Genomic DNA, 13445 nt, shown 5'->3' with positions numbered 1-13445 from the left:
AGTAAATTAGAATATTTTGAAAAACTTGATTTATTTCAGTAATTGCATTCAAAAGGTGTAACTTGTACATTATATTTATTCATTGCACACAGACTGATGCATTCAAATGTTTATTTCATTTATTTTTGATGATTTGAAGTGGCAACAAATGAAAATCCAAAATTCCGTGTGTCACAAAATTAGAATATTACTTAAGGCTAATACAAAAAAGTGATTTTTAGAAATGTTGGCCAACTGAAAAGTATGAAAATGAAAAATATGAGCATGTACAATACTCAATACTTGGTTGGAGCTCCTTTTGCCTCAATTACTGCGTTAATGCGGCGTGGCATGGAGTCGATGAGTTTCTGGCACTGCTCAGGTGTTATGAGAGCCCAGGTTGCTCTGATAGTGGCCTTCAACTCTTCTGCGTTTTTGGGTCTGGCATTCTGCATCTTCCTTTTCACAATACCCCACAGATTTTCTATGGGGCTAAGGTCAGGGGAGTTGGCGGGCCAATTTAGAACAGAAATACCATGGTCCGTAAACCACGCACGGGTAGATTTTGCGCTGTGTGCAGGCGCCAAGTCCTGTTGGAACTTGAAATCTCCATCTCCATAGAGCAGGTCAGCAGCAGGAAGCTTGAAGTGCTCTAAAACTTGCTGGTAGATGGCTGCGTTGACCCTGGATCTCAGGAAACAGAGTGGACCGACACCAGCAGATGACATGGCACCCCAAACCATCACTGATGGTGGAAACTTTACACTAGACTTCAGGCAACGTGGATCCTGTGCCTCTCCTGTCTTCCTCCAGACTCTGGGACCTCGATTTCCAAAGGAAATGCAAAATTTGCATGGTTGGGTGATGGTTTGGGGTGCCATGTCATCTGCTGGTGTCGGTCCACTCTGTTTCCTGAGATCCAGGGTCAACGCAGCCGTCTACCAGCAAGTTTTAGAGCACTTCATGCTTCCTGCTGCTGACCTGCTCTATGGAGATGGAGATTTCAAGTTCCAACAGGACTTGGCGCCTGCACACAGCGCAAAATCTACCCGTGCGTGGTTTACGGACCATGGTATTTCTGTTCTAAATTGGCCCGCCAACTCCCCTGACCTTAGCCCCATAGAAAATCTGTGGGGTATTGTGAAAAGGAAGATGCAGAATGCCAGACCCAAAAACGCAGAAGAGTTGAAGGCCACTATCAGAGCAACCTGGGCTCTCATAACACCTGAGCAGTGCCAGAAACTCATCGACTCCATGCCACGCCGCATTAACGCAGTAATTGAGGCAAAAGGAGCTCCAACCAAGTATTGAGTATTGTACATGCTCATATTTTTCATTTTCATACTTTTCAGTTGGCCAACATTTCTAAAAAATCCCTTTTTTGTATTAGCCTTAAGTAATATTCTAATTTTGTGACACACGGAATTTTGGATTTTCATTTGTTGCCACTTCAAATCATCAAAAATAAATGAAATAAACATTTGAATGCATCAGTCTGTGTGCAATGAATAAATATAATGTACAAGTTACACCTTTTGAATGCAATTACTGAAATAAATCAAGTTTTTCAAAATATTCTAATTTACTGGCTTTTACCTGTATATATATATATAAATGTGAATAATAGACCATTGATGAAAAAATATGTTTGTCTTCTCAAATTTGGTGGGTGCTGTTTATGTACTGGTGCTATTTATAGTCTGGGAAATGCAGTAATTTTTTTAATTAGATTAATCGCACCTATTAGTTTAGATTAATCATGATTAATCATAGTAACTTGTTTGCTTGCAGAATTCAAATTCACTTAAAAATAGACCCCAATATTTTGACACAAGTGCAACTTTATTATCAGTCGGACACAAACTTCTTGTGTTACTTGAATGCACATCATTTATTTGCTCAAAACCTGGTAACAATTGTATCTAAAGTCTCATCCGGGATTTTTTTTAAATCAAATTTTGCCAGTGAGCACACTCGTCGCAGTCGCCGCACTCGTCTTTGCACTGGCGTAAGATAACAATTTGCAATTAAGGTAAAAGAACATGTGACAAAATAAATTACGTGATTAATCTGCGTTTACTCGGGGTGCTGAAAAAATCATCCAAATCACTTTTCTTATTTATTTCGATTCTAAATCAATTCATTAATTCAAAGAATAGAATTCTTAATATTGCCATTCATTTTTATATATATTTTTAAATACAGTTTTGATGCCATCTCTGCTAGGGCTGCACGATTTTTGGGGGGAAAAAACCATTGGGATTTGAGAGTGACCCTATAAGCAACTTTAACATTGTTAGAAATATACGTCACACTGTGAATCCACACCAAACAAGAATGACAAACACATTTTGGGAGAACATCCGCACAGTAACACAACATAAATACAACAGAACAAATACCCAGAATCCTTTGCAGCACTAACTCTTCCGTGACACTACATGGTGTGTGTGTGTTTGTGTGTGTGTGTGTGTGTGTGTGTGTGTGTGTGTGTGTGTGTGTGTGTGTGTGTGTGTGTGTGTGTGTGTGTGTGTGTGTGTGTGTGTGTGTGTGTGTATGTGTGTATTGTAGCGTCCCGGAAGAGTTAGTGCTGCACAGGGATGCTACAATATACACCCCCGCTACCTCCACCTCATCACAGGGCCAACACAAATAGACAGACAACATTCACACACTAGGGCCAATTTAGTGTTGCCAATCAACCTATCCCCAGGTGCATGTCATTTTTATCCCACATCATATTTTGCGAGAATGGGTTTGAATTAGGGCTGCAACTAACGATTAATCTGTTGATTATTACTTCGATGAATCGATTAATAATCGGATAAAAGAGACAAACTACATTTCTATCCTTTCCAGTATTTTATTGAAAAAAAAAACAGCATACTGGCACCATACTTATTTTGATTATTGTTTCTCAGCTGTTTGTACATGTTGCAGTTTATAAATAAAGGTTTATTAAAAAAATTAAAATACAAAAAATATAAAAAAAATTGCCTCTGTGCATGCTCATAGCATAAATCCAATGAATCGATGACTAAATTAATCGCCAACTATTTTTATAATCGATGTTAATCGATTTAATCGATTAGTTGTTGCAGCCCTAGTTTGAATTAAGAATCTTCACCATAAGAATCGGAATCGAACCATGAGTTGTTTTAAGATTCATATGTGATAAATGCAATATTTTTGTGATTTTTAAGCATGTCCTAACTTTAGCAGCCCGAGTTTCATTACATCAACGCAACTGCTTAAAGTATTTTGCAACTTTGGTTTTGTCATATCAAGCTAAAAAAAAATCTCTTTGGCCAAATAAAAATTCACTTAACTTAAAAAAAAAAAAAGTATTTCTCCAGCGTACACATAATATTGTAATATGAAAGCACATTTGCATCCATTATTTTTCTGCATAATGAGCTCGGCGCTATCTAGCATGCTATGTTGCAGGGCTAATGTTATATTATATAAAAAAAAGTGTTTTATTTACCTAGAGGCAGGACTTTAATGTGGCAGCTGGTGAGTGCATTTTAAACTACTTTGTTGAATAATTTAATAATCCGCTGCATACTTCATATTTTTCGTACCGTGCGCGTTGTGTTAAAAGTTTAATGAGCTTGCAAAATAATAATAGTAATGTGACAGTGGACTTCAGAGATGTCAGTAGGAATTAACTCGCAAAATAAATGGAAACGCATGAAAAAGGATGGATTCCTGTGTGTTTGTGTGTGTGTGCGCGCGCCAACAGATGTCGCCTACAAGGTTTTACAAGGAGCTTAAGAATCGTCCATCAATCACACGCGGCCTTGCACGGATGCTATCACACGGACGCCCCGCGCTTGACCTGCCCGAGATGAAACGCTCCGAGCACTGTGTGGCACTATTAGCGTCCTGTAAATATTACATGTTTTCCCTTCACTATGCTAGTTAGCGTTGCTTCATTAGCCGTGAAACACCCAGCTTTTGTCAATGATTGCGAGCCATGACCTAGTTGTGTATCTGTGCTACTTTTCCCCCTATTTGCTCGTCGTCTTCCGCCGAAAATCCCAATTAATCATTGTCTTTCTCGATTCAGGCCCTTACCTTCATCCTTTAAGGCCGGCTACTTATTTGCTCTTCCTTGTTATCCGTTATGCATTCTTTAGTTTCTAATTCATCGCTCCTGCACAAGCTATTATTATTATTATTATTATTCTCTCTCGCATCCTCCCAGCATCACGTGTGTCACGGAGGGAAACAATGCAAGCAGTGGTCCCCGCTGAACAATTACCATGCAAAGCAATCCAAATAGAGATGTTTGCCGAAAACAACATGTGTGTAATTACTGCCTAATGAGGCCCTTGTCTCAGGCAGAATGCCCAATTAGACTGCCGGGGAAGGAGCGATGCCAAGGCCCTGTGAAGAAGCATAGGGGAGAGATGTAGAGGGAGGTTGTACTGTAACTGCTGCACGAGGTGGAGACGATGCGAATATGCCAGAGAGAGAGAGAGAAAAGGGGGAAAAGAAGTGAGAATGGAGAGGAACGGTAGAGCGGTGAATGAGAAGATGATTTCTGCTGTAAATGCGGAGTAATGGCAGAGCTGATAGCATTGGGTCCAGGATAAATTGGCATTTTAAGTGGGAGAGAGAGAAAGAGCAGGGCAGCGCTCTATAAGGGAGAGAGGAAGGGAAAAACAGCTTTACAATGCAATATATGGGCAGCCATGTTGAAGCACAAAATGGCTGACCTTTCCAGCTTGTCTTCGGCCTCTTTTGACGGGCATTGCTCATGTCTGCGGTCTGCCTTCGGGACTCCAAATTGCACAGTATGACCGACGCACTTGTGTTTTGCTGAGGAGCTGTGCTGTTCAAATGCAGTACTCAGGAGAATCAACACAGATATATAAACATCTCCAGAGAAGCCAGATGGACTGTTTCTGCACAAAGAAACCAGTCCACTCTGGGGGGGAAGGCAGGAGAAACTTGATTGGAAGGTGACTGGACGCTTTGTCATTACCACTCGGGATGAATTAGCTCAAGAAGCAAAAGTACATAGTGCCAGCTTGCTGCGGAATAAAAACAACCTTTAATCAGCACTGATGGTGTCCTTTGCTCTTCTTTAAAAGGGAACATTATCACCAGACCTATGTAAGCGTCAATATATACCTTGATGTTACAGAAAAAAGACCATATATTTTTTTAACCGATTTCCGAACTTTAAATGGGTGAATTTTGGCGAATTAAACGCCTTTCTATTATTCTCTCTCGGAGCGATGACGTCACAACGTGACGTCACATCGGGAAGCAATCCGCCATTTTCTCAAACACCGAGTCAAATCAACTCTGTTATTTTCTGTTTTTTCGACTGTTTTCCGTACCTTGGAGACATCATGCCTCGTCGGTGTGTTGTCGGAGGGTGTAACAACATGAACAGGGACGGATTCAAGTTGCACCAGTGGCCCAAAGATGCGAAAGTGGCAAGAAATTGGACGTTTGTTCCGCACATTTTACCGACGAAAGCTATGCTACGACAGAGATGGCAAGAATGTGTGGATATCCTGCGACACTCAAAGCAGATGCATTTCCAACGATAAAGTCAAAGAAATCTGCCGCCAGACCCCCATTGAATCTGCCGGAGTGTGTGAGCAATTCAGGGACAAAGGACCTCGGTAGCACGGCAAGCAATGGCGGCAGTTTGTTCCTGCATACGAGCGAGCTAAACCCCCTGGATGTCTTGGCTCACACCGTCCCTTATGCCACCGAAGATGATCAAGAGAAGAATATCGACCCTAGCTTCCCTGGCCTGCTGACATCAACTCCAAAACTGGACAGATCAGCTTTCAGGAAAAGAGAGCGAATGAGGGTATGTCTACAGAATATATTAATTGATGAAAATTGCGCTGTCTGCACTCTCAAAGTGCATGTTGTTGCCAAATGTATTTCATATGCTGTAAACCTAGTTCATAGTTGTTAGTTTCCTTTAATGCCAAACAAACACATACCAATCGTTGGTTAGAAGGCGATCGCTAAATTCATCCTCGCTTTCTCCCGTGTCGCTGGCTGTCGTGTCGTTTTCGTCGGTTTCGCTTGCATACGGTTCAAACCGATATGGCTCAATAGCTTCAGTTTCTTCTTCAATTTCGTTTTCGCTACCTGCCTCCACACTACAACCATCCGTTTCAATACATGCGTAATCTGTTGAATCGCTTAAGCCGCTGAAATCCGAGTCTGAATCCGAGCTAATGTCGCTATAGCTTGCTGTTCTATGCGCCATGTTTGTTTGTGTTGGCATCACTGTGTGACGTCACAGGAAAATGGACGGGTGTTTATAACGATGGTTAAAATCAGGCACTTTGAAGCTTTTTTTAGGGATATTGCGTGATGGGTAAAATTTTGAAAAAAACTTCGAAAAATAAAATAAGCCACTGGGAACTGATTTTTAATGGTTTTAACCCTTCTGAAATTGTGATAATGTTCCCCTTTAACGAAGGCATGTTTCTCACACTATTCCCTTTGTTTGTCCTTATTCACAACCATGCAGTTTTGTTTTATGTTATTCCAAACCAGCCCTTTTTTTTAAATTGAGTAGCAGTTGTCAGATTGCTTTTTATTGATTGTCGAGCAGGCACACATTTTTTTTCTTGGCTAAAAGGGGCCTTTGATTATTGTTTGTACTTTGTTGTGATAAATTAATGTTTGCACTCTGCAGTGGTATTTATCAGTGATTGACTGATGGATTGACCTTTGACTTGAACTGCTTATGACAGTATTATTGCAATGTATGATTATTTTTTGGATACATTTGAGTTGGGGTTTACCTCCAGATGAACTTGTGAGATTACAAACCTGTATTCTCATCCTGAGTCCATCTGGACCACTAGGTTAATATGAAAGCGGAATGAAACTGTGCAGTTCACCCCCCTCCCGATGCTTCATTACGCAAATTAGCCTCTTTCTCCCTAGCATCCAGTAAATTAGTCAGCACCTCATTTGAAGTGAATGTAGCTTTCACTGCACAGGGTTTTATTATTGCTTGCTAATTCTCAGCTCTGTGTTTTGTGTGATAGAATACCATTGTTATGTATTCATGTATATGCATATTAGGGTTGTACGGTATACCGGTATTAGTATAGTACCGCGATACTAATTAATCATATTTCGTCACGTTGTGTCATTGCCGCAGTCGGCTGTGTTTTAGCTACCGTATTTTTCGGAGTATAAGTCGTACCTGCCGAAAATGCATAATAAAGAAGGACAAAAACATACATAAATCGCACTGGAGCCCGGCCAAACTATGAAAAAAACTGTGACTTATAGTCCGAAAAATACGGTACTTCTAAATCACTAATCCTCGCCTCCATGGCGACAAATAAAGTACGTTTCTTACAAGTATCATCCCTGCAGGACGAGGGATAGCTAAACATGATTCACTACACACCGTAGCTCACCGGCATCAAAATGTAAACAAATACATATATATATATATACCGTATTTTCCGCACTATAAGGCGCACCGGATTATAAGGCGCACCTTCAATGAATGGCATATTTCAAAACTTTGTTCTTATATAAGGCGCACCGGATTATACCTATGCATCCATTAGATCAGGGGTGAGCAATTAATTTTTACCGGGGGCCGCATGAGCAACCCGAGCACTGCTGGAGGGCCACATCGACAATATTTCAATTAAATTTTGCTCAATATTATTTTTGATGTACCGTAAGATAAATAATAATTTAATAATAATTAATAATAATAATAATAATTTCATTTAACTTAACTTAACTTTATACAAAAGCAGATTGCTTTTAATGGTTTTATTTTTAACACTGTCTTACACAACACTTCCTGATGTATAATACAATGCAACAATTTCCATTTCTGCACAGAGTTAATTTCTGTCACTTTATCCTGCATTATCCAACATTTTTCCCCGTCAGATTTGGACAACCATCTGTTGTCACACCTGCCAGTTTGTCCCATTTCAGTCCTAACATGTCCAAACACGCATTTACCTATGTGAACAAGTCATTACCTGTGGTTGTCTCTTTAATTGACTGCATGGTTGCCAGCTCCTCCGTGATTTGAAAGTTTGCAGTTATCCCACGTAAGAAGATGAGCAGCTGGGCGGTGTTACGTACATCACAGCTCTCATCCAAAGCCAGCGAAAAACAGTCAAAGTCTCCGTACATATCAGCGCAACAGAGTCCAATAAGCACTCCTTAATAAACTCTCCGTCGGAAAACGCCTTTCTTTTTCTGGCGATTTTGTGAGAAATGATGAAACTTGTCCTGATGGCTGCATCTCTGGGGGTGTAAAATTTGGCAAAATGTCCTTGTTGGGTTTGCAGTTTTACCATCAACACATCATGATGCGCGCGCTTCATCAGACAGATTCCGGTATTTTTCCTCGTGCTTCGTCGTGTAGTGGCGATTCAAATTAAATTTTTTAAACACAGTAACCTGTGTACCACACATTAAGCACACGGCTTTACCTTTAATTGCTGTAAAGAAACACTTGGCACTCCATGTCTTGTTGAAAACACGCCATTCGTCATCAACTTTTCTTTTTTTAGTGTGAGCTGACATCTCAGAAGTAACCGGGCATCACTTGTCGCTGTGCACCTTCACTCACAGGTTACACCCGGACATAAGCCCATAAATAACAATTTTCAAAATAAAAGCAGCACAGTTGTATTGCACGCACGACATAGATGATTTTTAAAATGTATTTTGTAATTTGTGATTGCCGCTGTTCACATTCACTCACAATCACACACGGGCATACTTCCACACAAAAGTAATACAAGTAACGCTTTTCAAAACAAAAGCAGCACCGTTGTATTGCACACTCGACATAGATACTTTTTACATTTATTTTGTAATTTATGATTGGCCTCACGCACAAAGGGCCGGATGTGGCCCACGGGCCGCAGAATGCCCAGGTCTGCATTAGATGGAGCTGCGCTAAAGGGAATGTCAACAAAACAGTCAGATAGGTCAGTCAAACTTTATTAATAGATTACAAACCAGCGTTCTGACAACTCTGTTCACTCCCAAAATGAATAAACAGCTGTTTTATTATTTTCCCCGAGGTAAAGTCAGTGACGTGGTGTTTTGTTTATCTTTTAACAACAGCAAGGTATAACATGTAGTGCAACATTTATATCACATAGTGGAGGGGAACTTTTCCCTGATTCAATAAACAAGTAAAAAACAGTGATACTGTTACGGTAAATCAAACGTTAGTGCAATCACAATATAGTAACACTCGAAATAGTGCAGAGCAATAACAATATATCAATAACTCAACGTTGTTCAAACGTTAATGTCACACAACACAACACACAAAATAAACATGTAAAGCTCACTTTATGAAGTTATTCCTCATCCACGAATCCCTCAAATTCTTCTTCTTCAGTGTCCGAATTAAACACCATTGATTCGTTTATGTTAAATTCTCTCGCTGCTGCTCTATTCTCGTGTTCTACTGCATGACTGATCGTCTTAAGTTTAAACTCTGCTTCGTAAGCGTGTCTCTTAATAGGAGCCATTTTGGGGTCTTTACATAAACAAACAAATGCAAATCAAAACGGCACGCCTCGCGCAGTCATATATCCCAGCATGCACCACGCGCTTCTTCTTCTTCTACGGGGGCGGCTGCTTACCGTAGAAGAAGAACGTCTTCTTCTACGGGGGAAAATGAAGTTTGCGGCTGCTTACCGTAGTTGCGAGACCTAAACTTTATGAAAATGAAGTTTAGGTTTGTTATGGCTCAATATTGGTCCATATATAAGGCGCATCGGATTATAAGGCGCACTGTCATCTTATGACAACATTTAAAGTTTTTAGGTGCGCCTTATAGTGCGGAATATACGGTACATATATATAGGGTACATTACATGGGGGTGTGGCCATTGTTACACAGTAGTGCCTTGCTTCTGTGCCGGCATGATGAGAAGCAAGGCGCTACTGTGTAATAATGGCCACACCCCCATGTGATGTACCCTATATATTAGAGATGTCCGATATCGGCCTGCCGATAATATCGGCCGATAAATGCTTTAAAATGTAATATCGGAAATTATCGGTGTCGTTTTTTTTATTATCGGTATCGTTTATTCATTTATTTATTTATTTATTTATTTATTTATTTATTTATTTATTTATATTTATTAAATCAACATAAAAAATACAAGATTCACTTACAATTAGTACACTAACCCAAAAAACCTCCCTCCCCACACTCATTCACACAAAAGGGTTGTTTCTTTCTGTTATTAATATTCTGGTTCCTACATTATATATCAATATATATCAATACAGTCTGCAGGGATACAGTCCGTAAGCACACATGATTGTGCGTGCTGCTGGTCCACTAATAGTACTAACCTTTAACAGTTAATTTTACTCATTTTCATTAATTTCTAGTTTCTAACTGTTTTTATATGTTTTACTTTCTTTTTTATTCAAGAAAATGTTTTTAATTTATTTATCTTATTTTATTTTATTATTATTTTTAAAAAGGACCTTATCTTCACCATACCTGGTTGTCCAAATTAGGCATAATAATGTCTTAATTCCACGACTGTATATATCGGTATCGGTAATTAAAGAGTTGGACAATATCGGATATCAGCAAAAAGCCATTATCAGACATCCCTAATATATATATATATATATATATATATATATATATATATATATATATATATATATGTATATATATTATATAATATATTATATATCATATAGCCATTCATCCATCCATCCATTTTCTACCGCTTGTCCCTTTCGGGGTCGCGAGGGTGCAGGACTCAGGCGGAAGGCCGTGTACACCCTGGAAATGATCAAGGAACATTTTGGCTTTAATCCTCCGCTGTTGCCATTTCTAATATAAAGTAGTTTAAAGTTCTTACTTATGTCTGTCAGTAAACTCGCTAAAAACATACCGGTGTAGTGAGTTTACATTATTCACCCAAGGAACTTTAGTTCATAGAACATTTTGGCTTTAGAATGGTGTGAATCGGTTAAAAATTGTGCATGTATTGCACTTTTTAAGGAAATGTAGGAAATTTGGGAACATGTGGAAGTTTTCGACACAAAAAATAGGATACTATGAATGTCCTAAACAAGTGTAGTGCTTTGATGGTGAAATGGTTTAAATTGTTTTTTAGAAATGTGGGAAATGTGGACGTTTGAAAAATCGTCCACTTATTTCGAATGGGAAAAAAAATGTCCAGGAAAATTAGGAATTCTTGGAACGTTTGAACATTAAAAAAATGGTAACACATGTGATGAATGAGTTAAAATGGTTTGAATGGGATGAAAAATATAGGAGGCAGAATAATATTTTGAATATTACATGTGTTATTGCTACATTTGGCACAGTTTTTCTTCATCGAGCAACATGGTTTCAATATTGTTGACGTTGTCATTGTATCTGTTTGTGTGTTCATTCAAACCAGCGTGCTGTATATACGCAGGGTTACCGTATTTTTCGGACTATAAGTCGCTCCGGAGTATAAGTCGCACCGGCCGAAAATGCATAATAAAGAAGGAAAAAAACATATAAAAGTCGCATTTTTGGGGGAAATTTATTTGATAAAACCCAACACCAAGAATAGACATTAGAAAGGCAATTTAAAATAAATAAAGAACAACAGGCTGAATAAGTGTACGTTATATGAATAAGTGTACGTTATATGACGCATAAATAACCACTGGTATGTTAACGTAACATATTATGGTAAGAGTCATTCAAATAACTATAACATATAGAACATGCTATACGTTTACCAAACAATCTGTCACTCCTAATCGCTAAATCCCATGAAATCTTATACGTCTAGTCTCTTACGTGAATGAGCTAAATAATATTATTTGATATTTTACGGTAATGTGTTAATAATTTCACACATGAGTATAAGTCGCACCCCCGGCCAAACTATGAAAAAAACTGCGACTTATAGTCCGAAAAATACGGTATGTCAACTTAATTTAAGAGGGGTCCGATTCAGATTGCACATTTGGCAGCAATATTAATGTAACATGGAAAATCATCTGTAACATGCAAATGCTTATATCGCTGTCTAATGTCATCGGATTAGGTGTGACTTGTTTATATGTGGGCTATTATTGCAATCTGTTCATTCGGATCAAGCGACGACTGTTTACGTCTTGATAGAAGTCTGTTTTAAGTCAGTATATACAAGAATGTCATATTATATCTTGTCCTCTCCTATCCAATGTGTTCAAGGCTTCTTTTTTTTACCCCCCCCCCCCGCTCAAAGACCACCCCGAACAATAACAATAAAAAGGGGGCTACACATCTGAGGAATCTGGCGTGGAACGCTGTCGAGTTTGATCATGTTGTCTCTGCTGTCTGGCTTCTGTGCAGCGATATTACAAAGAGTGACCTCCGTCGGCAAACAAAACGAGGGGTCTTCATTTGACACATTGAGTTTCTTTGTGCCTTTGTGTGTGCGCACAAGTGTTATTATCCAGCCCAGTCAAGGTTTGTTCTGTTTGCCGCCAGCGTGCTATGAAAAAGTGTGATGCCTTTGGACGCCAAGGGCGTCTCACAATACGTCTCCTCTTAACAGGGTAGCAGTTTCTCCGTCACCTTGCCACCACACCTGTTCACTTACTGAGCTGTTTGTGGGGAGGAATCTCATTTTCTCTTGAGCTAAAAACAGAGTGAGTCGGTTTTTTGTCACAGCTCATCTTTGCAGGAAAATTCCTCTGGGATTAATCCCTCCAACGTACTTGACATCAGTTGCATGTAGCGCTCAAGTGGCGGCCCAGGATTGTTTCCACACACTCTCGCAGGGGGGGTCAAGGGTCACGGTTTGAGTCCTTTACCCCCGCAGTCAGACACCTGCAGCAAGCGATCTTTCAATGCCTTGTTAGCTACACTCCTGAAGACGCAGCGTGTCGCCGCCGTGCGCTGACTCATTGACACTCCTTCTCATACACCGCAGAGCCCGCGGGGAACAGCCTATCTCTCGCCACTGAGCTCATGTGGACTAATTACCGGCCCCGCTGACGAGCAGTAATTACCGACGCTGCCATGCCACCACAAGGTTTAACCAAAGCGACAAAGTCATTAGTCTCACACTTCAGGCCACCCGTAAAGAGATTCTCCCCACCTTTGATGCGATTATTTATTTATTTTACCAACCACCTTTTTAACACCATATTTACGTCTCCTTTTTGTTTTTTCCCCCACAGTTTGATGGTGACAACATGTACATGAATGACAATAACCAAGAGTTTCGGTCACCAAACCAGGTGAGTGCATCACACGTCACCAATCACACATTCAAACACATGAAGATTTTGATTCATTTCAAACAATTAGGCATCTAGAAAATTTGAAAAAGTTGGAAATGTAGAACTGTTGTAAAAATAGCATCTAGAAAATACATAATGGTTCATTAAATGTACCGTATTTTCCGGACTATAAGGCGCACTTAAAATCCTTTAAA

General features: G+C 39.6%; 1 protein-coding gene across 4 annotated transcripts in view; it reads left to right on the top strand.

Moving 5' to 3' along the window:
• The window catches only part of LOC133616704 (TOX high mobility group box family member 2-like), a 270313-nt gene that overhangs the window by 152824 nt on the left and 104044 nt on the right, over positions 1–13445 (top strand). For 3 of the 4 annotated variants that reach the window (XM_061976294.1, XM_061976302.1, XM_061976276.1), the window contains one exon: positions 13189–13248. The exons of the other annotated variant lie outside the window; for it this stretch is intronic. In XM_061976294.1, the coding sequence (XP_061832278.1) occupies positions 13189–13248 (60 nt within the window). The remainder of the gene's footprint in view (positions 1–13188; positions 13249–13445) is intronic. 4 annotated transcript variants of the gene reach the window in all.

The sequence above is a fragment of the Nerophis lumbriciformis genome, linkage group LG01, assembly GCF_033978685.3.
Source record: "Nerophis lumbriciformis linkage group LG01, RoL_Nlum_v2.1, whole genome shotgun sequence".
Taxonomy (NCBI): Eukaryota; Metazoa; Chordata; class Actinopteri; order Syngnathiformes; family Syngnathidae; genus Nerophis; species Nerophis lumbriciformis.
This window is presented reverse-complemented; position numbering and strand designations above follow the sequence as displayed.